Source organism: Grus americana, chromosome 25 (assembly GCF_028858705.1).
Source record: "Grus americana isolate bGruAme1 chromosome 25, bGruAme1.mat, whole genome shotgun sequence".
In the NCBI taxonomy this organism is placed as follows: Eukaryota; Metazoa; Chordata; class Aves; order Gruiformes; family Gruidae; genus Grus; species Grus americana.
Genome location: NC_072876.1, coordinates 5,884,886 through 5,910,575, shown reverse-complemented (window position 1 = coordinate 5,910,575; position 25,690 = coordinate 5,884,886). Strand labels below are relative to the sequence as shown.

General features: G+C 65.0%; 1 protein-coding gene across 4 annotated transcripts; it reads right to left on the bottom strand.

Moving 5' to 3' along the window:
- Positions 1-334: 334 nt before the first annotated feature.
- On the bottom strand, positions 335-25,624 carry PIK3C2B (phosphatidylinositol-4-phosphate 3-kinase catalytic subunit type 2 beta). 4 transcript variants are annotated; one of them, XM_054804083.1, is made up of 33 exons: positions 25,608-25,624; positions 15,209-16,192; positions 13,457-13,557; positions 13,146-13,300; positions 12,927-13,047; positions 10,588-10,699; positions 10,399-10,478; positions 10,254-10,317; positions 9,864-10,010; positions 9,505-9,538; positions 8,973-9,168; positions 7,882-8,004; positions 6,854-7,021; positions 6,543-6,654; positions 6,320-6,462; positions 5,314-5,502; positions 5,074-5,167; positions 4,845-4,939; positions 4,587-4,767; positions 4,398-4,505; positions 4,219-4,311; positions 3,980-4,109; positions 3,554-3,690; positions 3,257-3,426; positions 2,928-3,084; positions 2,720-2,829; positions 2,400-2,601; positions 2,143-2,267; positions 1,948-2,065; positions 1,657-1,738; positions 1,450-1,556; positions 1,235-1,363; positions 335-1,160 (listed from the first exon to the last, which is right to left on the bottom strand). In XM_054804083.1, exons 2-33 carry the CDS (start codon positions 16,118-16,120, stop codon positions 972-974), a joined length of 4,884 nt encoding a protein of 1,627 aa, XP_054660058.1. In that variant the 5' UTR covers positions 16,121-16,192; positions 25,608-25,624; the 3' UTR covers positions 335-971. The 4 variants fall into 4 exon arrangements, with proteins under 4 accessions (XP_054660058.1, XP_054660059.1, XP_054660062.1 ...); XM_054804084.1 differs by lacking the exon at positions 25,608-25,624 and adding an exon at positions 24,147-24,244; XM_054804087.1 differs by lacking the exon at positions 25,608-25,624 and adding an exon at positions 21,337-21,380.
- Positions 25,625-25,690: the final 66 nt, after the last annotated feature.

Genomic DNA, 25,690 nt, shown 5'->3' with positions numbered 1-25,690 from the left:
AGGGGTGCAGGAAAGAGATGCAGGCATGGGTGCAGGCAGAGGAGCAGGCAGGAGTGCAGGCAGAGGAGCGGGCAGGGATGTGGGCAAGGGTGTGGGCAGAGGACCAGGCAGGGGTGCAGGCAGGGATGTGGGCAAGGGTGTGGGCAGAGGACCAGGCAGGGGTGCAGGCAGGGCCCGCGCACCACCCCGTGCGTTTCATCCCCTTTATTTTCAGGCCACCGTGTCACGGGTGGGGGGGTCCGGACCGCAGGAGGGTGCCAGCTCCAGCAGCCCCAGCTGCTGTCAGGGCCAGGCTGCTCCCCCCCCGCCCCCCCACTCCACGTCCCGCTAGATCCAATATTTAAAACTTTTAATATAAAGGTTAAGTTCATTATTCTCGATCCTGAGAAACATTTCGTCTGTTTACGGAGCTCTCGCTGTAAACAAAGCACCACAGGCACCAAGCCCGCACCCCGGCGCAGGCGTCCCCGGCTCTGGGGCCGGATGGCAGACGAGGAGACGGATTCCCCACCGGCACGGGGACAGGGAGGGTGGCCGGAGGTCCCCTTCCCGTAGCATCAGGGGGTTCACGTGGGACCGGCTCCACGCACGTCCCTGCCACGCCGCTCTCCTTTGGGAGCGAATTCCCTGGGATGGGAATTGCCCGGATCCAGGCAGGCAGCTCCTGGCAGGACGTGGACACCAGCCCAAAGCAAACCTCCGCGACGCCTCCCCTCTCCTCTCTGCCCCGGTGCCCGGCCGCACGCTACTCGTTATTAAAAAAAATTAAAATACAGATATCCCAAAGGAAGAAATACCCCCAAAGCATCCCACCGGTCCTCCCCGCCCCTCCCTCCCCGCGTTGCTCCCTTGACACAAGGTAAACTTAAAAAAGACGACGCCTGCGGCAGCACCCGTCGACACCCGGTCCCCACGGGGTGAGCAGAGCCGCGGCGATGGTGCCGTGGGTCCCCCGCCCCGGCGGCGGCACCTCAGAGGGTGCCGTGGCTGCGGGATCCCAGGGCAAACCAGCCCATCTTCTCCTGAGCCAGGTCGAGGTCCCGCAGGCAGATGCCGACCTCTCCGAGGAGGATGTTCTCCCAGAAGCCTTCCTCGCTCAGCACGCTCAGGCGCAGCTCCCGCTGCTGCAGGTCCCCCCTGGGGATCCCGTCGTAGACCAGCTGCAGGGCAGAGCAGAAAAGACCCTCAGCCACGGCCCCCCCCGGACCCCTACCCCCAGCCCCATCCCACGTACCATCTCGTTGTAGGTAGGGTTGCAGGTTTTTCGGGCCACTTTGGTTTTCCTCTTGGTTGTTTTCTGGGGGTCGGGCAGTAGGTAGGTCTTGACGTAGGGGTCGGGGTCATTGCCATCCTGCAATGGTGGCTGGGGGGGGGAGCGGGGGGGCACCCCGTGAGCGCAGGAGTGGGGCAGACCCCCCACCCCGCTGCCACCGGGTGCTGTGCACCTACCAGCCCCCGGATGTGCATCACCATGATGAAGAGCTTATTGTTCTTGTAGGAGATGGAGAGCTTCACCTCCCCGCCGACCTTCCCCAGGGGCCGAGCCCACGTGGTGTCTGGAGAGGAGGAGAGGAGCGGTGTGGGTGGGACAGGAGCCCCCCGCCATCGCCCCGTGTGGTGCCAGCCGGCTGCTGCTGCTGCCGCCAGCCCCCCTACCTGCCGGTTTCGGGGTCGGGTTGGTGCCAGCTGCCTTCTCGTCCCGTGGCAGGGGGTGGAAGAAGGTGTAGATGAGGTCACACTGCGGGGCGAGGAGGTGATGTTAGCAGTGACGGTGGTGACCATGCTCCCCGTCGTTCAGGACTGGTGCATGGTGCACACACCGATGCCTTATGTGGTGCATTGGCCCCCGAGCACCTTCCCACCTCGCCGGCGTCCCCGGCACCATCCCCAGCTCTCGGGAAGCAGCAGCCCCCCTCCGCCCCGCTGGGACCCCCCCAAGCTCCGCACCTCTGCCACCTCGGGGGCCGCGTGGATGAGGTGCCAGATGTAGCCGTTCAACTCCTCCTTCCGCCGCTCGGCCACCGCTTCGCCCCGCGACCGCCCGATGACGAACCTGCTGGGGAAGCTGCGGGGACGGACACTCAGCAAAGCCCGGGGGGCAGCAGGGAGCCCCGGGGGTCTGCCGGGGGTCTGCGGGGGTACCTGGGCAGCAGCGAGGAGGGGAAGAGGAGGCGCAGCTTGTTGTGCAGCTCCTGGAACTCCTCGAAGGTGCGCTGCACGAAGGTCACCTCACCTGGGCTCTCCCGCTGCACCTTCACCACGTAGGTCTGCAGAGAGATGGGGCTGTGACGTGGGATGGGGACCCCAGGGTGCCCTGAGCCCATATGGGGCCGGGGAGGAGCACTGGGACAGAACTATCTGAGTTGTCCCTTCGCCTGTCCCCAGCCGTCCCCACTCACGTAGCCCTTGCTGGGGTTGAAGACCCTTTCATGGCGGCAGAGGAAGACATCACGGATCCGGCCGGATGTCTTGATGGTGTGTGTGCGGGGAGCGAAGGAGAGGGTCGGGCGGGCATCTGAGCCCGTGAACTTCATCTGCGCCAGGTTGTGGATGAAGAAGTTGAGCTTGGTGGCCACGCTGCCCAGGCTGGACTCGATCAACCTGCAATGAGACCACTGTGAGCTCAGCACCAAGGAGCCTGTCAGCGAACCGAGCCGGTGCCTCCATCCGAGGGCTCCCTCCGTCCTCTCCTGCCCCATCACCCACCCATATCCTCTACCTGGTGAAGTAGGTGGTGGCATCGGCATCAGAGTCCTGTGGCCTCAGGGCATCGTAGACGTACTTGAGGTCCTCCAGGTCGGAGAGCTCAGGGATGCCGCAGGACAGCATCTGGGAGGGAAGGCAGGGGGTGAGGGCAGGCGGTGGCAGGAGGACCCCTCTGCCGTGCCCTGGGGGGGGACACGGGTGTGTGGCCCCCCAGCTCTCACCAGCCCCAGCAGGTTGAGGAAGAGGTGGGTGTGCTTGCGGATCAGGTTGTAGGCCTGGCAGCACAGGTCAACGAAGTCATGAAAGCGGCTGGAGGGCTTGTCCCCGCCGTTGATGACGTACGCCATGTCCGAAGTGAAGACGAACGGTGCCCGGTCCCTGCACCGGGGAAGAAGGGACAGAAAGTGATCATGGCCGGGGGTCACCCACCACCAGGACCACAGCATGAGATTTCACCCCGCGAAATCGGGGTGAACCCCAACACTGAAGAGCTGCAGCCCCGCAGGGATGAGCCCAGGCGAGGGGGAAGGGGATGCTGGAGGTTTCTGACCTCTTGATGTTGCCAAACATCTGCGCGTGGCCCAGGAACCTGCCGAAGTCGATGTGAAACATGTGGCCGGTGGTCTTGAGCATGATGTTGTCATTGTGCCGGTCACAGATCCCCAGCACGTACGTGGCCACGCAGCAGCCGGCGCAGGAGTAGATGAAGTTCTCCACGGCCTGGGAGGAGAGAGGGAGGGATGGAGCCACCAGGCATGGAGAAAGGCTGGACATGTTGGGAAGCGACAGGTCTCGTCCCTAGAGAGGGGAGCACGAGGAGCAGGGACCCTGACAGGCTCCTCCTCACCTTCTCGTACTCGTCCTCCTCGGGGTTGTGTTTCTGCAGCCAGTCTGCCAGCGGCCGGTCTTTGAAGGAGCCCGTCACACCGTGCTCCACCTGGATTTTGCGTAGGGTCTCAGCGTTGGGGATCATCTCCACCATGCCTAGCAGCCGAGACAGCAGGGTGAGACCCATCCATCCTGCTGGGGGGCACCGAGACCCCAGCCCCCTTTGCTACCAACGCAGCCACTCCCCAGCCACCACCGTTGAGTGACAGCCTGCAAAGCCACGTTCCTGCAGATGGGCTGGTGGGATCAGACCCAAAGGTGGATCACAGCTACCTGCAGCAGCTCCTCTCTGGCAGAGCCCCAGGACCTCCTGTGCTGTCACCAGCCCAAGAGCATCGCGACCTGGGGCCCGATGCTGCCGGGGGACGCCCCGATGTTGGGTTACCTCGTCCGCGGCCGGTGGAGAAGCAGCGGAAGATGACCATGCGCATGTCCAACCCCTCCTGCACCCAGATCTTGTTCATGATCCGGATCATCTGCAGCGTCAGCATGTCCTGCCGCAGGTCATCGCCGCACTGCGAGTTGCAGGGGGAGAGCCGTCAGAGCCGGGGGGTGGCGGGGGCAAAGCCGAGCCAGCCCCGCGCGGGATGGGGCAGCCGTGCCAGAGGTTTGGGCATCACTCACCTTGAAGATGACTCGGATGTTTTCCCCAAGGGGATCGACGTTCTGGAAGGAGAGCTTCAGGGGGACGGCGTTGGAGTTGAAATAGGAGCAGTCCTGCCGCGGGGAGGAAGGCGCAGCCCATCAGGGCGAGCTGGGTGCGGGCAGAGGAGCCCCCTGACACCCCCAGCTCCGGCACTCACCCGCGCCACGATCCCCTTCACCAGCAGGCTGGGGCTGAGCGGCAGCCGGCACGACCCGTTTGCCTTGAAGAACTGCTTCACGTCCTCCAGCCCCTCGCGGAGGATGCCCTGCGGGGCGGGCAGGGGATGGGGGGGCTGAGACACAGCCCGGCACCCCCCTGCACCCCCTCCCACCGCCCCGGCACCCACCTGGCGCGCAGACGGGGCGGCATCCCGCACTTGCTGGGCCAGCCTGGCCAGCGTGCTGACGAGCAGGCACTGCCGGTCAAACTCCTCCCGCAGCCCCTTCCCGCAGCAGCAGAGCAGAGCTGCCAGCAGGTACTGGTAGCGGATGCTGAACTGGGAGTCCTTGAGGCCGTCCTTCAGCAGCCTGCTCGGAGCAGGGGCACGCGGGGTCAGGTGAGCCCCAGGGGTTCCCCCTGCCGCTCCCGGCCCCCCCATACCCACCAGAAGAAGTAGTGGGTGATCTTCAGGTCACAGATAGCTCGCTTCATGAGGAACCGCACCAGCGGGCTGTCCAGGTAGCACTCGTACTTCAGGGCCTGGAGAGGGGACAGTTTTGGGGCACGGCAGGACCAACACGCACCCCATGCCCCATCCCGGTCCTGGCATGCACCCCATGCCACGTCTGGGTCCTAGCACGTGCCCCACGCCACATCCCGATCCCAGCACACACCTGGACCAGCTGGGGCAGGTAGTCCAGCAGCTCGGTGTCGGAGATGGAGTCGATCCACTGCACGGCTGTCCTCCTCACCTCCTGGTCCGGGAACCTGCGGTCAGGACAGGCATCATGGGGACAGCATCCTCAGCATCCGCCCCCCCAATTCCCACCGCTGCCCTCTCCCTGCCTGCACGGGGAGGGCAGCGGTGCCCAAGCGTGCATCCCTGTGGCACCCGCAGCCCACGGGTGGCTTACGTGGCGTGCAGGAGCCCCAGGGCATCTTGGTGGCTCATGTAGGTCCACTGGCTGAGCAGGGCGTAGATGTCGGGCAGGCAGGCCCACTCCCAGCTGGGCGCGCTGGCCAGCAGCATGGGCAGGGCACCGGGCGCCGCGTGGCAGTAGTAGCGCTTCTCCCACAGCCGCTTGCGGTCGGCATCCATCAGCCTACGGCAACGGGGGGCCGGGGGGCACGGCTCAGGGGGGGATGGCACGGATGGGATGGGACTGGCAGGTTGGGGATGGGGCATCCCTCTGCCCCCACCACCCACCCACGGTGCATGGGACGCCGATTAATCCCTCCGAGCCCTCCCTGCTGCCCCACCACAGCCCTGCCCATGAAAAAGAGGAGTTGGTGGAGAGCAGGATCCTGCCTGCATCCCCCCCGGCTGGGGCAAGCTCAGCACACCGGTCCGCGTGGCGCTGCAGGATGCTGGGGGGTCCCCCCCATCCCCACCCTGTACCCCGTCCCCCAAGGGGCAGCCAGGACCCGAGCACCCATGCACAGGGGTGACTGTGCTGCTGCAGGGACGGCCCTGGCTGTCCCCCTGCCCGGGGGCCCCCGACCCAGCCGGGCTGACCGTGCACCCCAGGCGTTTTTTGCAAGGGGCGTCAGCACCATCCTGCACAGCGGATCCCGGCGCAGCTGCCGACACCTGATCCTCCTGTTTATAGCCAGCGCCGGAGCACTCCGGCCAGCTCGGCTGTGCCAGGCTGGACAAGGGGCCGGGCAGCTGTCCCCGCTGGGGGGGACGTGGCTGGACAGACCCTTCCCAGAGAGGGGCAGCCGGGCAGGGCAGAGAGCGGGAGGAACAGCGACAGGCAGCTGCGGGCAGGCTCCTGCCACATCCCCAGCCGCCGGCAGCCAGAGGCAGGGCCAGGGCCCCAGATCCCCCCCGTGCCTGCCGGGGCAGTGCTGGGGGGAGCTCGGCAGAGGTCCCCGCCCCCAGGCAGGGTTATGCTGTCTCCCCCCCGGGCTGCTTACCAGTAGAGCGATTTCTTTTGCATCGCCTCCCGCAGCTTGCGCTGGTCCTCCTCCCCCAGGCTGCCGAACTCGTACTTGGGGCTGAATTCGGCCGCCGGTGGGCTGGTGAACTTCACCTCGAAGGCGGAGGTAGGGAAGTCAATCTGGGGCAGAAGCAGAAGGTAAGCGGGGGCCACGTGCATGTGTGTCCCCCCCCCCAGGACCCCCCGCCGTCGGGATGCACCTGTAGGATGACGCTGTCAGGCTGGTTGAAGTTGGGGGCACTCGACCTGGCTCTGGAGTTGTCCTGGGTCGCCGGCCACAAGCCCAGGAGCTTTCGCCCACAGGTCAGGACCCTGGAGGAGAAGGAGGGGTGAGAGCCTGGCACTGGGGGCTGCTCTGCCGGGGCAGGAGGGTGGCACCGTTGCAGCGACGCTGTCCCCAAGCTGAGCCGAGGCGCTGGGGACCCCACGGCACTGGGGACCCTCCCGCCCCCCCCCGGGGATGCCGGCGTGGCCCCTGGCCGTGCCCGTTGCGGCAGGACGCCCCACGTACTGCCTGAAGTTGAAGAGGGGGGTGGTCACCCAGCCCAGCGCCTCGGGGACCCGCCGCTGCTTGTTGGCCTCGGAGGAGCTGCCCGGGGGCGGGATGGGCACGGCGAAGAGCGTGACGCTGAGCAGCGTCTCCCGCGGCAGACGGTTCACCTGGATGGGGAAGCAGATCCTGCAAGAGAGCAGCCGGCGGCTCAGCCGTGCGGGGACGGGCGCTGCCAGCGCCCTGTGGCACCGGCCAGCTCCCCGCCTTGGGATGCCAAGCGTGCCCCGGGAGAGCCCAGCCCAACAGACACCCTTGCTGCTGGCACTGGGGGTGCCACGTGCCCCCCGGCATGGCATGGGGGTCCCACGGCATGGGCAGACAGCCCGTGGGGGGCAGCCGGGTTTGGGGAGAACCAGCTGCTCGTGTACCCCGGTCCTCTCCCAGCACCGGGGAGCCCTGCTCCTCTCTGTCCCGGGAAGGTGACCGCGGGGCTGGGGGGGGCCACCATGAAGGGCCCCCACCGCACACTGACCTCGTCCCACAGCTGAGGGGGGCTGTGTGGGACTCCGGGGCCGAGGCTCCTCTCCGATGCTCCCAGGGAGCCCAGGACGGCAGCTACACCCCACCCACGGGTGGGCACAGGCGGGGGATTGCCCCGTGGAGGGGACCGGCACGACTCCGCTCCCCACCGTCCCGCTGGCCGCTCGGCGCCTGTCCTTGGGAGGCACCGGCGCCTTCCAAAATTATCTTTTTCCCATCCCCACCGCCCTGTGCCGCTGCGAATGCCAGGCATGGCGAGGGCTTGGCACAGCCTCCCTGCCTGCTCTTGGGGCTATTTTTGGAGCAGATCCCCTTTCCTGGGTGCAAACACGCAGGTCCGGGGAGGGCAGGGCTGGCGCTGGGGCCGGTGCTATTCCTGGGGATGACACAAGAACTTCTGACACCCAAAAACCAGGGAGCGGCGTGGAAAGGAACCACTGGAGCAGGGGAGGAAGAGGAGGAGGAGGCAGGGGGTGGCACCGTGCAGGGATGGGGTGCTGCCTTACTGCTGGTCCCATATGATGAGGTGGAAGAGGTATTTGTAGACGTGGGCCTTCCTGGTGAGCAGGGGGCTGCACAGCTCCTTGCCACCATGGCTGAGGGAGCAGGAGAGGTAGAAATCTTCATAGCTGCAAGGGGAGCAGAGGGAGCCGTCAGCTGGGGGGGCTTTGTCTGGGGCAGGGTAGCCGGCACCCAGGGGGTTCACCCCGCCATGGGGCAAACCCCAGGCAGTGGGGTGGGGGGGATGGAGGTGCTGCCACTCTGCGCCTTCCTCGGGCTGCGCTCGGGAAGGGGGCTGCGCCAGGGAGGGGGCACAGAGCCGGGAGCCCCTGTCCCCATCACCATATGCCACCGCGCATACCATCACACGGGGGGCTGCCGAGGGGGGGCCCTGCCATGTGGCAGGTGCCGAGCGACAATCCGGGGAGGGCTGCGGGGCGCTGGAGGTCAGGGGATGCCGGCATTTCCCAGGCTACCCGCTTTGTTCGGAGCCAGTCACCAGGGGGAATACATTAAGGACAGGACAAAGGCGAGGGGTCCCCAGCCGGGCGGCTGCTGCTGGCGCCGCTGCCTTGCACGCCCTCCCTGCGGCGGGCTCCTGCTGCCTGCCCGGACCCCCGCCATCCCCCCACGTGGGGCCGAAAGAGGGTACGGGCACCGAGGCACCTAACAAAGGAGCACGCCGCCGCCGCGGAGCGAAGGCAGCCCGGCCCTGCTGCACCGGGGCCATCTGTCACATCCCCGGGGCAGCGGCGAGCCTGGGAGGGATTGATGCTGCAGCCCTGGGGATTCGTGGGGTTGGAATGGGAGAGCGCGGCAGAGCCCGTCCCACCCGCTTGCATCCAGAGGCTCCGGCATCAGCTGGCTCCGAGCATCCCTCACCGCCCGGCGAGCACCAGCATCCCCATATTCCTGCCCTTTAGGAGGCTTGGGGTGGGTTAGCTCTTATTCCCTGCAGGCCTGCTGAGTATCTGGGACACGGACACACTCCTCAGCCACCCAGAGAGGGACAGCCCTGCTACGGTGTGTTTAACACGCGTGTGAGCCCCACGACGGGCAGGCAGAGGCTGAGCAAGGTCCAGGCAGCTGCCCTTACCTGGCAGCCCAGGTGATGGGGATGCGGTGGGTGGCGTAGACGGTGAAGGAGAGCGGGCAGGAGAGCAGGCGAGCCTCCTGCGCCACGCCGTGCTCCCGGCTCCCGTGCACGGCCGTCTGGAAGTCGGCGTTGAAGGTGCTGCAGTAGAGCTCAACCAGGTTGAGGATGGCGGCCGTGAGGCTCTCCACGATCCTCTCTGAAGGGGAGGTGGGAGAGGGGTGAGACGGGGCGGCTGCCAGCCCCACTGCCCCCCGCGGCGTCCCTCTGGGCTGGGGTCAGGATGCTGGAGGGACCCCGGGGCCGGACCCCGGGCAGGTCTCCCTGGGATAAAGCGAGTGAGAGGGAGAATTTCAGGCTTCCCATTTTGCTGAGTTCACAGGGAGGAACAACAGCCATCGCCTCCAGAAACCCTCTTTTCTTAACCAGAATGGTTTCAAACACATTTTTGGCCTTAATAATTGAGAGGGAGGGGTTTGAGGATTAAAAGCACCAAGAACTTGAGCCCAGAAGGGGAGGAGGGGAACAGAAATACCTCGATTTTCCCTCTTGGCCAGAACATTTGGATCCTGTTGAGGAAAAAAAAAAAAAAAAAAAAAAAAAAGAAACCACAAGAGCAATATCAGAATCAGCCCCGCGCTGTCGGCAGGGAGCAGCTCGCCAAGCCAGCCGCTTTACGTAACCAGCCCAGGCTCCTCGGCTGCCGGAGCAGGCAGCACGGCCAGGCAGCTGCCTGCTCCCAGCTATTGAGGAATTTTCCACGTGGTACGGCGGGAGGAAGGAGGGAAAGAAGTCAGATGTGTAAACGTGCTGCCCCTCTGCATCTCCCAGCCAAGCCCCCGGTCCCGCACGCCCCCCAGGCACCAGCCCCCCCTCCCCGTGCCCATCACTTACCTTCTGGATTTTGGGCTGCATGCGGGAGGGGCAGGGGGGCATCTGGTTGAGGGCTGCCGTGATCTCCTGGGACTCCACGGCAGCCAGGGCATTGCAGATGGCCATGACCGACTGGATCACCCGCTCCGCCTTCAGCGGGAAGTCTCCCTGGAGAGCAGAGGGGGGCTGACACGGGACCCCCGGAGCGGCTGAGGGGGGAGAGGCTGCTCCCCGCAGCCCACACACCATACGCAGGGAGGTGCACCAGCCCGTGCCTCAGTTTCCCCTCCTTTCACACCTTTCCCCTTCTCTGATGCATCCTTAGAGCCCCGTAACAAAAACGGGGAAAGAGTCCGCAGCAAATGAGGCAAGACGGCCCCCCAAAATGCCCCCTCCATCCCTGGTGCTCACCTCGGCTGCCAGGAAAGCGTCCACCTCATTGTGGAAGGTGTCGAAGAGGAGACTCAGGGCCTGCCTAGGGGACAGAGGGCAGAGCTCAGCCCTGGCCAGGCGGGCACCCAGCGTGGGGGGCCGGTCCCGCTGTGCCCCCCCCTACCTGCTGATGGTCTGCTTGATGGGTCTCTCCTGCAGATGGATGTAGTGGTTGAGGGTGGAGGGGCTCTGGTCATCATTCGCCTGGAGATGGAGAGATGCTGTGCCACAGCTCGGCCGCGCACGGGTGCTCCCGCAGCAGGGCGGTGGCACGGGCATCCCCGCGTTGTCCCCCCCGCACCCGGGCACCCACCGTCCGGGCCAGGTCACTGCGCACCCCTTTCCTCTTCATCAGCTGCAGGCGGATGTCGATGTCGAACTTCCTGCAGTGCTGGATGTACTCGTGGCTGCCCAGCGCGTGCTTGCTGCAGGGAGAGAGACCGCGCGCTGAGCCTGCAGCCCCTCTCCATCCCACGCGATGCCCCAAAATTCAACCCGGGATGCCCCATCCCAACACCCCACGGCCAGGCAGCGTTGGCTGGGGCTCGGCCGCGGCCGCTTCGCCTGCAAACAGATGCTCAGGGCACCGCACTAGGAAACCTGAAGAATAAGCTATTGTTTTGCCTCCTTCCCCTGCGCCCTCCAAAAAGCCGTGCCCGGCCCAGCCGGCGCGACGGGGCCAGGAGCGGGTGTGGAGGAACCCGTCGTGCCTGGACCTGCCCGCCGATGCGTGGGAAGCAGAGCGTGGACCCGAGGAGCTGGAGGATGCTCTGGCTGACAGCGGGACCGCAGCGAGCCCTGGAGCGGGGGGTGACAGCCTGGTCCCACCGTGCCCACCGCCATGGGCAGCCTCCCTGGAGCAGGACCCACAGAGCTCCCCATCCAGACCTGCCTGCTTTGCTGTCTGCAGAGGAGAATGAGCTGATGCAGCCCTGGCCGGTGCAGCAGAGCCAGGGGCACGGTACTGAGGGGTGCGGGAGGCTCCGGGCAGGACGGAGCTGCAACGGCAGGACGCTCCAGGGGAGTTGGGAGAGGCACCCCCAGGGGCTCAGGGGCTACAGGGGACGGGGAAACCGAGTCCGATCGGCACGTGGTCACCACGTCCTGCCCCATGGCCAGGAGGATGGGGAGGAGGTGCGTGGGGAAGGCGCTGCAGGAAGCCTTGCCCGCAGCCAGCTGCACAGGCAGCAACACACCCACAGAGCCGGCATCCTGTGCACCCCTGCCTGGTCCTGCCTCTCCCCGCGCCTTGCAAAAGCAAACGGGCAGCAAGTGACGGCAGCTCAGGCTGGTTTGTAGAGCTCAAGGGCCCGGCTGGCTCCGCACAGAGGGTTTTGGCACTTCCAGCATCTCCTCCGCCGGGGGAAGATGTGGAAAGAAAAGATCGGCGACAAAAGGGCTTTATGTCCCAGGGCTTTCTCAAAGGTCTTTTGAGGGCCCCGGGAGATATGGCAGCGCCTGCCTGCACTGGCTCCCAGGGAAATGCTCGATGGGGACGGGCCGTCCCACTCCATGCCCAGGATGCCGTTCCCTGCCAAAAAAGCAGGAGGTTCATCCCTTTGGGAAATGCCCTCCAAGCTGGCTGGATCCACCCTACAGCTGGGTGGTCCCCGGCAGCCCTGAGCCACCCGCAGCAGAGGTTTGCTGTACGGGTCAGATGTACGGGAGCGCTGCTGTTCCCATGTTAACAGCTTGCACCCCTGCTGCGTGCAGACACACATGCACACGCATGCACAAACGTGCATACACATGCACACACGTGTGCACTGGGCTGCTCGGCAGCACAAGGACTCAGCATCGATGGGAATAAACCCTGCGGGCGGCCGTGCCAGGCAGCCAGGAGCAGAGGCTGGGCTTTGCTCATCCCCCGCACGGGTGCCACGCAGGCTCTTCCTGGGCTGAGCGATCCCCAGCCGCCCCTTTAGGGCCTAAACCGGCAGCTCCTGGAGGCCATGGCAAAGCTCCCGCAGATTTCCCGTGGCAGGGCCAGGCCCAGGGCAGCTCTCCAGCAGCGGGAGCTGGCTGGCTGCACCGAGCCGCCGGGAAGGACGGCGTGTGCCTGTGCACGCGTAGCTGCTGCATCTCCCTCTGCAGGGAGCTCTCCCGAGCCGTCAGACCCCAAAACCCCTCTGGAAATGCAGCCTTTCTCCAGGAAAGGCAGCAAGGCAGGGAGGGCTCTGTGCAGGTCTCAGCCCCCATCACCCATCCCCGGCTCTGCAGCCGAGGGAGCCCAGCGCAGCCCCGCTGCTCCCTCCACCCGCTCCCCCCAAACGTGTTTCCACCTTCTCCTGCAATTTAAACAACAGGCTGGGAGAAGCCAGGCTCTGCCGCCCCGCTCAGTGACACGGCTGTTATTAATACTCTTCCAAAGAGCATTTTTGGCAGTTTGCTGGTTTTCAGACCTTTCTCCAGGCGCGTGGGGATCAGCGTGACGGATACCCTGCCACCAGGAAAGATGCTCCCAACATGCTGCTTTTGGCAAGAGCATCGCCGCGGCTCGGGAGACAGGAAATGGAGCGGAGAGGATCCCGTGGCCAGGATCAGCTCCAGCCATCCATCACACCCGGCCACGGCCACGCACGGGGCGAGCATGGCCGAGCACGTGAGCCCTGGGATGCCTGGGTTGTGTTGTCCCCCTTCCCGGACACTCACTTCTGCAGGAACTCCTCCAAGCCACAGATCTTGAGCATGAAGTCCTCGACGTCGATGGTATGCAGCTCATCGTGCGTGTAGCACAGCGCCTGGTAGATGAGCAGGTCCACGGTGGAGGAGCCTGCAGGGAGAAGGAGCAGCACCGTGAGCCCCGGGGATGGTGGGACACCCCCCCCCCAGAGACTTCACCTGGGGATTGCTGGTGTGCAGGGGACTTACAGTCGCAGGTGAAGGTGAGGGGCTCCCGCAGGCTGTCGCACACCACTGTCACCTTCAGGCTGATGCCGTGGCCCAGCTGCTCGGGACTGAGGTTGACGGCGCTCCACACCAAGCCGGTGAGGGAATAGTCCTTGGTGCTGTAGCCGGACCGCAGTCTGCAGAGGCAAGGACAGGTCAGAGATGCTGCCCTGCTTTGGGTTTTGCCCCAACCCCCCAGAAATGCCTGGTTTGGGGCATTTTGCAGTGGGATGATCCAGCCTTGGGGTGCACCGAGAGCCCCGGGAAGGGCTCAGGCACAGCCGGGTACTCACATATCCAGCATATGGCAGAAAGCAGCCACCTCCTCATCCCGCTCCTCGGAGACTTCGAAGAGCTCGTAGCCGTTGGTGAAGGAGTGCGGCCGGGGGGCAACCTACAGGGCAGAGCACGAGCCCATCAGCTGGCTGCAGGGTCCCTGGGGGCTCCAGCCTGCTGCCCGCCCGGGATGGGGTTTGCCGGATCCCGGTTAGAACACGGGGCACCAAGAGCCTTTGCTTGCCCTGACATTGCTGCGGCCGGGGTAACGGCAGCTCTGCAGCAGCGCCGGGGGGAAAGGGTCCAGCACGGGAGGGGTTGGGGCCAGGCGGGTGCCAGCTGCAGGAGGCATCCTCCACATCTGCACCCCACAGCTGGGAGAAGGGACACCTGAGGTCTCCTTGCTCCCAGCCCCCTGCCCACAAAACTGGCCATTTCCAGGCAGTTTCCAAAAGCCCCATTGGGGAGATTCCCCAGTGAGACAAGGGATGAGCAGAGATGGACCCCAGGATGCCGCGGGATGGGCAGGGACTGTCCCCAGGCCACCGTGGTGCTGCAGCAGAGCCCAGCCCGTGCCTGGCCCTGCACGCTGCTCTCCCGCCACGGTGCTGGGGCAGGCGGCACCGCCGTGCCAGGCTCCCCCCGCGCGTGGGGGTCCCCGGGCCTCCATCGCTCTTTCGCAGCGAACAATGGCCCCCCTGTCAGAGCAATTAACCCAGCCAACAGCTAACGGGAGGCAGAGAAAGGCAGAGAACACAGCAGCCGCTAAAGACAATTTTAATGCTCTTTTTTAATTAGTGTCTGGCACCGAGAAAGCCGAGAGTGACTTATGTAGCCCCCGCCGGCGGCCCCCAGCTGCATCCCTCGCTCCCCGGGGAGAGGGAACCCCGTGAGGAAGGCGACTTCTCCGGTTATTTATCTCCTCCTCTTGCCGGAGGTGGGATGAGCTGCACCAGAGCTGGGGGTCTGTCCCTGCAACGGGCACCCCGCGGGGACAGGGGAACGGGCAGCCCCGGGAGAGAGACGGCGGCAGTGCCAGCAGCCCCCCAACACCTCCGCACGCAGAGGGGAGATATCCCGCTCGCTGCTCGACGGAGGGAAGAAAGGAGCTGGGATTGGAAAGGACGTTGCGAGCTGAACAGGAAAGCGATCGCCTGCCTCTTTCCGGAGGATCTTGTGACATTTTGTGAGCTGGCAGGACACGAGCCCGCTGCGAACCACCTGCAGCGCAGCCTCCAGAGCTGCCACGCGCTTGCACCCCCGGCACGGCAGCTCCAGGGTGCTGGTGTGCCGAGCCAGCCGCGGGGCCGGGCACTGCCCGCACCCTCCTGAGAGCACCGGGCTTTGGCTGCGGGGTCTGGGCAGCGTCTGGGCGCGAGGGTGTGCGGAGAGGAGGCAGCTGCACACGGAGCATCCCGCCTGCTCGGCGGCAGCGGGACAATGACCGGGTGGGACTCACCCTTCTGCTCGGCTTCCCGGCCCCAGTTCACCCATCCCAGAGGGTTACAGCCACGGCTGCACGATCCCGCACCCCTCGGGGAGCTGCGCAATCTGGAAAGGTCTTATTAACCCCCAGGGACGGCGTCTCAGCACGCGGATGCCTCCGACCGTGATGCACAAACAAGACTCTGAGGAGCACCCGTGATGGGAAAAATAAAACCAAGCCGGAGCAAAGGAAACGCGGCAGAGCCACTGGCTTTCCAGCTCTCCCCAGCACCTCGGCTCCATCCCAGTCCTACTTCTAATGTGGGGAGAGAAAAGCCTCTTACCGGATCGATGGAGATCCTGCGGTTCTTGTTCGGTGCCAGATTCTTCCGGTTGCCAAAGCGGGAGACGTACGTCCGCGGGGGGACCTGGGGGGGCATGGTCTTGCTCCGTGCCACCGGCTTGCCGCTCGACTCCTTCTCAAAGATGCTCCTGCCCTCCTTCCAGCCGCGGGCAGCTTCCCGCAGCACCTCCGACTCGTAGGTGGACTTCAGGTTGAGGCAGGTGATGGCGTCGTTGATGCCGCTGTAGTCGGCGATGCCGTACGGATCCTCCTCGGAGATGCGGCGGCCGAGCAGCTTGCCGTGAGCCCGCTCGTGGGCCGCAGAGAACATGTTAATGTCCCTGGGCTGGGGTCCTTTGGAGGACGGGGGGGACCCCTTCCCCGAGTGCTGGCTTCCCTCGGGGGAGCTCCAGAGGGGGTGCCGGGGGGGCAGCGGGGGTGGCGAGAGCTTTTTGGGGGAGCTGCCCCCGCCGTCGTGGGGTGAGGTGCCGTTGAGCGGCTCCCCGAGGAAGTCCCCCTCCGAGCCATCAAAGATGTACAGGTAGTCCCCGGCCAGGGGTCCCTTCAGCCAGGGCTGGGGGTCTGGCCTGGGGGGGCTGGGGCCGGGGGGGGGTCCGGGCGCAGGGGGACCCTCGGGCGCCACCGGGACATTGTAGCTGAGCGTGGGGTCGGAGCCGGAGAGGCCACGTGCCGCTTTGATGCTGTCGCAGCCGTTCCTCTCGACGGGGTCATCCCAGGAGATGAGGGGCCGGTCTCCCCGCTGCTTGGCTCGGTTCTCCTCCTTGTCCTGCCGCAGGCGGGACAGCGCGTCGTACTCCATCTGCAACGCCTCCGCCAGCGCCAGCTCCTTCCGGCTGATGCCCACCGACTCCAGGGACTTCCAGTGCTCCCCATTGCCGCGCGTGGCGGACATCTCTCCGGGGACCGGGACCTCTTCCTCCCGGGCTCAGGGGTCAGGAGAAAGGCATGCTGCACCGCTGGCAACCTGGGCGGAGGGAGAGGCGAGGGTTAACGGCCGGGCAGGCTCCGCAAGGGCTGGCCTTACAGATAACTGTAAGGAAGGTCAGGCTGGCAGTGCCCCTGGTACAGCCCTTCCTCTCTGCGATGGAAAAAAGGAAACGTTTAGGGGCTCGGCAATGCTACGGGTTAAATAAAGATTTTGCTGCTGCCGGCCCCGTGGCCACCAGGCAGGCAGGGCAGGCAGGGCAGGCAGGGCTGGTTGGCCCCACAGCAGCTGCTGGGGCTATTGCTGGAGCCCGACGTATTTCCCCGAGGACAAAATAAGATGCAGAGCGGGGAGGGCGGCAGGGCCAGCACCTGCAGCTGGGGCTGACTCAACCTGCAACGCCGCTGCCGCAGGGAGCCTGCCCCGGCACGGGCATCGCGGTGGAGCCGGTGCTCCAGCAGCATGTCTAGGACACGGCTCTGAGCCGCCTCGCGCATCTCGGGACCATCACAGCTTTGAGAAAAAGGCTCTGCCAGCAAAATTTCTCAAAGCAGAAAGGAAAAGATGAGAGAAAAGGGCAAGGAAGGGACAAGGCAGGGTGCTGTCCCCCTCGCCCTCATCCTGCCCACAGGATACTGAGTTTGCAGCAGCCGGGGCAGCGAGGCACCAACCTCCCATGGCAGGTCCTGAGGGTTTTACCTGGCTGCACGCTGCTCTCTCCCTGCCTGAGGGCCGCAGCATCCCATCCCCAAACCCCGTTGCAGCAGAGGGAACTGTGCATGACCCGGGCCAGCCGGGAGCACCCGCTGCTCGCCAGCCCCCATTGCTCTTCCCCAGCTCTGACCAGCCTGGGCTGCTTCAGCGAGCAAGAAACGGGGCCCGGCGACAGGGACCTGGGCATCACGCTCTGCTCGAATAACCACGGGCAGCCCCAGCCCCCTCGAACGGCCCCGTGGGTCCCTCCGAGCCCCTCCGCAGCGCCCAGGGCTCCAAACCCAGCTACTTTGCAGCATTCAGCTGCGCGAGCGGAGAAGCGAAACAGCCGGACTGGAAATCGCTCCCTGGCCCCCGACCAAAACCCGCGGAGGGCGGTGACCGCAGGGGGGGCTCTGCTCCGTCCGGCCAGCACCACGCTCTCCGGGGAAGGATGTTTCACCTCCTCTTCCCTTCCTAGCAAAACAAATAACGAAGTGGATGTTAAACAGAAGAGTGGAGCGAGCCCAAAGCCCCTGGAGATGGCCAGCACTTGAAATCTCTAGAGCCGAGAGGCAGCTGAGTGTTTTCGGGCTCTGGCCAGGGCTGGCTCGTGAGTCTCAGCACGGGGAGGACACGGGACCTCCGCTGCCGCCCCGGGCTCTCCTCTGCCCTGCGCCACTCGCTCTGCACCATGCAGGGCTCTGGTTGATGCTCTGATTTAGGGTGAAAGGGTGCAACCGTTCATTCCGGGCGACGGCAAGCATTTCTGCTGGAGAGCGCTGCTGGGGGCTGCGGGCATCGCTGAACCCGAGGTCCTTCCCCCAGTCCTTCTGTTCCTTCTGCCCGCGCTTGCGGAGCAGAAAAGCCCTTAACCATGAAGTGCAGGAGCGGGGACAGGACTGGCAGACCCTGCCGCTGCCTGCTCTGACCCCCAGCGACGGAGGAGCCCATCTGGCACAACGTTTGCCCCCTACATCCCACCCCATGGCGTGGGGCAACCACCTCCAGCCTGGGCTGTGCCAGTGACCACCCAGTAGAGCATCACCAGGCCGGTCCCCACCGTCCCTTCTCAGCCCGGTTGCAGATTATCGCCTGCGGCAGCCCCGGACACATCGCCCCCTCCCCACCCGCAAACGGGCCCTCCTGACCCCGGGACCAGATGGCTGCTAATTAGCCCGGCCCAGGCTTCGCCTGCTGCAAACACATTTCCTGCAAACGAGGTGGGTTTGACCCCCTCGCCGGCTGGGGTCCCCTCTTAGCCCCCCCAGCACCAGGCTGGCCGGGCACCTCACCCAACCAGCTTGCTTGTGCTTTCTAACTGGAGAAAATGGCTTTTGGGGGGGGACAGGCTGGAAACGTTCCCTTCCCCAGCATTTTAGTCCCTGCTGGCAGCTGTGGGCTTTTCCCGGAAAAATAGAAATCCCAAAAGCTGGCAGTCCTGGGCTTCTGGAAGCCGAACAAAGAAAATCTGCTTTTAACCCAAAAGCAATAAAATCAAACTGATTTTTGCGGCTGACAAAGCCACAAGCCCATTCTCATCTCCAAGAGAAGCATCCGCATCTTGCTGACGTTTTGAGCAGAGAAACGCTCCCGCCTGGTCGAGCCGAGGCTCCCGCGTGTGCCGGTGGGATGCAGCCGGACCCGCACCGGGGCAGCAGCAGCAAACCTGGTCCTGCCTCCGCCGCGAGCTGGGCCAGCACTGTCAGAGCGGCCGGGACATGGGGATGGGGAGGCAGGCTCAGCCCGTGCCGGGCACGGCAACCCCGTGGTGCCAACATCAGGCGGAAAAAAGCCACGCAGGAGGGGTCTGTGTGCAACCCAGGGGATGTCACCTTGGCTGGGGACACCACCGGCATCCCCAAGCAGCCGGCTCGGCCCCTTCCATCCCGAGCCAGCGCAGCAGCCGGACAGAGGCGATGCAAACCCACGTGGAAGAGCCACAAACTCTCCTGGTCGCCCTCCACATCCTTGGCCAGGGGCAGGACCGATGCTCAACCAGCACCTCCTGCTCCAGGCTCCCCGGGGGTTTGGTGAGCGGCCGCCTGTGTTTCCACCAAACGCCTTTCTCCCAGCAGCCTGTTACAAAAATTACCCGGGACCGTGAGCTGCGGGTTAGGTCTCAGCATGGGAGCTCTGGAGGCGAGAGCCGAATTCCAGAGGAGCAGAGACAAGCGGATTTTTTCCTCTTTAAAATACTACTACTAGTAACACAGGGATAATTTTCTGACTTTGAATTTCCTGGCATTTGCCACTGTCACGTCAGCCTCAGGAGACCCATCCAGCGAGCGCTTGGGATCCCACCTTTCGGAGAAACGCTTTGCTGTGCTGAGTTACTGCTGCAGCAGCGCACAGCTCGGCTGGAGGCGCGCAGGAGGGAAAACCACTTGTCTGCTGGAAACCCACGGCCCTAAGTCCCAAATTATGGTTTAACACAGTTTTCTTCACAGTTTGCACTGGCACAGCCTCGTAAGGGAGACTGCAGCCTTGCAGGGAGCCACGCACAGGCGCCACATCCCTCGTGTAACCCACCAGCAACTGCTGCTCTTCTCTGCGTGGCCACAGTCCCCCCCACCGAGGGCTCAGGGCTCCATTAGCCCCCTCAAAATCGCCCCCCACCAGCCGGTCCCGCTCTGTGGTGGCTCTTGGGGACAGCCTTTCTGCGAGGCTTTTTTGGGGTGGAGGATGCACAGGCTCCCCGTAGGGCTCTCCCTGTCCCCACACCCAGCACCGGTGGGACAGGGAGGGACGATCCCAGCCCTCGTGCAGAGAGAGGAGCATCAGGTTGGGAGGAGGGCGAGGAGGACTGCGGCAGGCTGGGGGGGGACCGGGGGGAGCCGAGCATCGCCTGCAGCCACCCTGTGCCTGCCCGTGCTCCCAGCAGCTGAGCAGCACCTGCTCGGTGCGGGGAGGGACGAGGGAAGCCAAGCAGAAAATTGTCCTTTGGGATTCCCCGGCAGAGCAAACGCCGCAGCCAGCCCTGCCTCCCCGTGCCCGGGGCAGAGCCACCGCAGCCGGCGGGGACTCGCTGTGCACCCCCGGCTCTCCCCATCCCTGCCTCCCTCCCTGCCCCCTCGCAGGCAGCTGCGTTGGGAGCAGATAGAAAGGTCCGAAGCATCTGGGAAGACATCAAACATCTGAGGGCGAGGAAGCAAAGCAAACCCTGAGGGGCACCTCCCCCGGGGTGTGGGAGCCGGGGATGGAGGTTATGCCTATCAGGGGAGACAATTCACACCCATTTATAATCCGGCAGAGGGAGGAGCGGCCGTGAGGAGGATAAAGCACCAGCCTTCACCTCTGGGGCTGCGGGTCCATCCATCCATCCTGCTGCTCCCACTGAACAGGGCGAGACGCTGCGTTCCCAGCCGCCGGAGCGGCTCCTGCCCGGCCAGGAGGATGGCGGGGGCTTCCCTGCCTGGGGGACACGGACCCTGCTCCTGGCCGTGTCCCCAGCCACCTGCCATCGCTCCCGCTGCCAGTCACAGCACCTCGTGGGGTGACGGAGCTCCTCGGACCCTGGGGCCGCCCTCCGGCAGTGGGGATGCTCCTACATCTGCGAGGCAGAGCCAGCCATCTCGTCCCACACAGCCCCAGGCTCATGGCATGGGGGGGGCACAGGTTCCCAGGGCCCGCCGCCAGCTCCAGCACCCCCAGAGCAGGTGGGACCCAGTTCCCTCTGCTCCAGAAGAAACTCTCTAGTCTCAGTTCTCCTCTTCCTCTCCAAAATGGGAAGGAAGCAGGGTCTTTGGGGACCTCCCAGGCAACGTCATGACCAAGAAAAGCCCTTTGGGTGGTCTCCAGGTGGTGTTTCGACACAGCAAAACGCAAGATTTTCATCCCAGTTTGGAACTGGAGCTGCAGAAAGGGAACCTGTACTCAAAGGATTTGAAAAACGAAACCAAAACCTGGAGCGTTTCATTCCTGGAGCGACACTCAGCGCTGCCAAAACACCACCCGTCACCCCAAAACCCAGCAAAACCAACACTCTGGAAGGCTTACAGTGAAAATGGCATGATTCCCCTCAAACCCAATCCCAGCAGACATTTTCAGGTATTTCTATTCCCCAGTTTGCAGACAAAAAGCTGAACTCCAAAAGCCGGGAGGGCTGTGCTCCTGGGAGCTTCCAAAGGGGGTTTGGGGCTGGCTCCCCCCACCAGGAGCTGTCGGCAGCGTTTCTCGGTAGGAAGGGTCCGGAGCTCATCCCCGTCCCCCAGGATCCAGCCCCACAGCCGGGGTCCCTGCACCAGGCTCCGGCCCCACTTCACTCCCCAGGAGCTGCCCTCGCGGCGGGCTGGGCACGGAGGACACGGCTCCTTCCACGCACCCCAAAGCCTCCCATCGCTGCGGCAGATCTGCAGCACTCGCCACTGCAATGTGCAGACCTGCAGGATCCAGCCAGTTTGTTACGTGCAGCAAAATAAAACCAGGCGGCTGCCGTCCCGCGCACACCAAGCTGAGAAAATGCCTTGAAAACAGCCAGTGCCACTCACTTCCAACCTGTTGCCTTACGGGAGGAGTTTCTTCCTCTTCAAACCGGCATGTCTCCTATTAATAGCAGAGCAAAGTCCAGTCTGGTCCAAGCTCTCCGGAGGAGGCAGGATGTGAAGCTGGCTGATGCCAAAGGCTCTTCCATCATTTTTCTACGTACTTCCACCCTTGGGAGGAAATCCTGCCCCAGGAAGATGGGTCGGGTTTGGGATGGGAAAGCCCCCGACTCGGGGCAGCCCTCTGCAGAGGAACCACCCAGAGCCCCGCGCGGTGGGAGCCGAGTCTGCAATGGGGGACAATGGAGGGAATCATGGAGGGGACCATGGAGGGGACCGTGGGGTGTCCCAGCCAGGCATGGGGCATGAGGCGGTGTGGGTGGGGGGATGTCAGAGCCCCCCTTTGCAGCAAGGTGCGACAGCCACATGCTTGGCTGCACAGGAGATGCTGATCCTTACCCAGCACCTGCAAAGCGACGGGGGCGTGGGGAGGAGCAAGGGTGGGACCCTTCCCCAAAGCCACCCACTGCTGCCTCCTCCCCGGCGTTCCCACACGGCAGCTCCGATGACGACGGGTGCCCCAGCCCCGGGGCACACCCACGGTTGGACTTTCCAAATTACTCAAGCCTTGCTGCTTCAGCGCCCAGCGCCCACCCACGGGGCCAGGTTTTCTCGGTGCTCGCCTCCCCGGGGGATGCTGGCGGTCAGGCTCTCCCCGGCAGCTCTGGTGCTCGGCTTCTATGCAAATCTTGGCTTCCTCCGTGGCGAGCGCCCGACGCGGCGTGGCTAGCTGTGCAACGGCGCGGGTGTACGTGCACCCGGCTGCACACCAGCCTGCTGGCAGCGTTCCTGCGTGCACAGCCTGCACGGGGGTTCAGCGCGGCAGGGAGGGGCTGGAGCCCTATATACGCCCAGGACAGCTGAGCAACGTAACGCACGGCACCTCCCCGGCCTCGGCGCATCCCGCTGCACCAGCACCCAGGGGGAGAGTCCTGCCTGCGCGGCAGAGCTGGGATGGGCTGGCAAGCAGCAGCGTTCTGCTCTCCCTGCCTGTGCTGCCCTCTGCCCCGCAGCCCAGAGGTCTGGCTGAGCCCCAGGGGATGGATCCTGCTGCTGTGATTGCAGCTGTATCCACGCCACACGCTCCGCAGGGCTGTTCCCTGCTGCCACGGGGCTCTCCCAGATGTACCCACCGCTGAACCGGTGGGGTGCACCGAGAACATGCAGCAGCTGGGGTGCATCCCCTGCCCACAGCTGGGGTGCAGGGTGCTTGGCTGGCCCCACGCTGCACGCCAGCCCCAGCCCAGTCCGCAATGGGAACCAACTCCTTAGGCTGCTCAGCCCTGCCCTGCCCTGCCCGCAGGATTTACATGCTGTGGGAGAGAGCCGCAGACCAAGGACACACCACAGACACAGGCCGGACACACACAGCTCCTCCAGAGCATCCAACATGCAGGGAAACACCTCACTAGGGACAGGGCTGTGGATGCTGCTGCTGATGCCACAACCCCGGTGGTCCCTCCCCATGGCTCAGGATGGCCGGACCCCCGGCCTCACTGGCACCCCAGCCCCGCACACACCTCCCCTGCCCTGCAGCCCGGGGTGCCGGCGTGCACCGGCTGCGCACACATCCTTAGCGTGCATCCAGGCAACGCTTGCACGCACACACACGGAGCACCTACTTACACTGCAGCACGCAAGGAGGGCTGGCGCCCGGCTGCATGGCTGCTGGGCTGGAAAGGCAGCTCCTTTCAGCTCTCAGCAGCAGCGCGGATCCTCTCCCCCCCCTCACTTCGCTTGGTATTTAGGAGGGTGCTCTGGAGGTGAGGTGGGGCAGGTGCCTCGCTGGGGCGGTTACCCCGGGAGAGCCGGGCACCCCATTTGCCAGGCAGGTTTCGCCCACGCCACAGCTCTCCGCTACCCCGTCTCTCCTGCTTTGGGAGGAAAAGATTGATTTTTCTGATCACGCTGGTGCTAGTTCACCCCGGGCCCAGATCCCGTGAACAATTACATTCGTGCTTGGCCTTATACACATGAATAGCTGCGGTTAAGTCAATATATCTCCTTTGCTTAGGGGTAATAGCTTGCATATCTCTGGAGTTTACTGTTAAATACACGCATGAGCATTTGTCCAAGTTCGGGATCCCTGTACCGCAGGAGCAGAGGGAGCATCGCAGCTCGCTGCAGCATGCCCAGCATCCTCAGAAGTGGTTTCTGCCCCCACACACCGTACCTAGACCCCACGCCTGCACCGTCGCTTTGGTGGGACGAGCTGACCCTTTCCGTGCTCGCCTGTCCCCGTCCCCATCCCTGTCCCGACGGGGGGACTCTGACACGATGGGAATGAGCAGGAACCCCAGCCCTGCCTCTCTACTTTGCTGACGGGCAACTTTGCGATTTGACGGGGACCGTTTCATTGTTCTGCTCATAAACACAACCCAACTCCCCCCCCCCGCGCCGATGGTGCATTTCAGGGGACCAGACCCCGCACCGTGCCCTGGGGGTGCAGCGCCCGGGGCCGCCCCCCCGCCCCGCTCCGGGGCTTTTGGGGGTTTTCGGTCCTGGAAAAACACAAGGCTGGGCTGGAGCTTTCGGGAACGACCCGCGGCAGCCCCGTGCGCGACCCGATGGAGCTCCCACATCTCCTCCCAGGAGATGAAATTTTATATATATATATTTATATATATAATTTTTTTTTTTAATGGGAACAACCCGGAACGAGCCGCTCATTGGAGGAGCCGGCCTGCTCCCACCACCCGTGTGTGCCCCCCCCCGCACCGCCGTGGCTCCCCCGCTCCCCCCGGGCGCAGCCCTACCTGCTCCGAGCGGGCTGCGGCGGCGGCGGCGGCGGGCCGGGCCGGGCTGGGGCCGGGCGGCGGCGGGGCCGCGCCGCGGCGGCGGCGGCGGGAGGAGGGAGGGAGGGAGGGAGGAAGGGAAGGAGGGAGGGAGCACGGCGGCGGCGGACAATGGAGGGGCGCAGCGCGGCGCGGGGCCATCTCCCGGCGGCCCGCCGCATTGCACGGCGCCGGGGGCGATGTGAGGCGGGGCTGGCCCCCGCCGAGCCCCCGGTGCCCCCCGGCTTCTTCCTACATGTCCCCGGGACGCTCACAGCTCCCCCCTTCCACACACCCCCCCCCCCCGCATCTCCCCATCCCGCATCGCCCCCGCCCCGCTGCCGGCGGCACGGAGGAGCCGCTCCTGCTCCTTTGCCCTGGCCGGAGCGCCGGCCCCCTCCACCCCCCCAAACCGCTGCATCCCCATCCCCAGGGACACCCCTCCACCCCCCCAAACCGCTGCATCCCCATTCCCGGGGACACCCCTCCACCCCCCCAAACCGCTGCATCCCCATTCCCGGGGACACCCCTGGGGTCCCCATCAGCACCCGCCTCCTGCCTCTTCCCACTGGGCTCGTTCCTCCAGGGGTGCGGGTGCTCCTCTGTCCTCCTCCGGAGAGCTGCAAGGAAGGTGCTGAGACGCCCTCGCAGCACCCCACTGGGGCCGGGATGCTTGTGCTGGTCCCCAGAGCCCCCCAGGTTGGGGGAGACACGCGCCTGCCCGCAGATGCGCTGGAGCCATCGCAGCGGTAGCTGTAATTTGTTTTTGCAGGCAGCTGGCCCTGCCAGGCTCTCGCAGACGGGGGTAATATTCACCTCCGAAACCCCAGCGCCGTGCTGGAGAGCCGCGAGCCGCGCTGGGACGGCCGCGGGTCAGAGCCTGTGGTTTGGGTTTAGTGGTGACAAAGTATTATCCCAGCCTCCCTGCTTCCCTGAAGATCCCCAGGAGATGGGAGGGTGGAGGTTGTTGCAGGATTCACCACGCTGTGAAGGGGAAAGCTGGGACTTGGGGGTCCCCCATTGCATCTGCGCACCCCCAGGCCCCATCTCCCACCAGGCCCTGATGGAAAAACGGCCTCAATCAGCACCGCATCCACCCGCAAAACCCCACGGGCTGCACCCACGCTCTGACAGGAATCATCACCCGCGGTGTGGGGATGAGCCGCAAGCGGGGCTGCGGGTCAGCAGGAGAAATCCCACCAATTCAACACGCCCCAGTATCCCCCGTGCTGGGACGGATTGCTCCCTGCCCTTTTTCTCATCGCACTTTGCCTAACGCCCTTGGAAACACCCCAGGTTTCTCCAGCGCTGCCCTCCCAGCCACACCTCATGTATTGAGCTTTGCTGCGGGGGGAAGAGGCGGGTGGACCCCCAGGGCCCGTGGATGGGGACACCCCCCCCTCCACCGGGCACCCCCTGCCCGACAGCCCTCGCAGCACCTACCGAAGAGCAAAGTGCAGGATCGGCCCACGCGGGTTTGTCCGATTCCCGAGCTGTGCGATGACCGCGGTATTGACCAGCTGGTG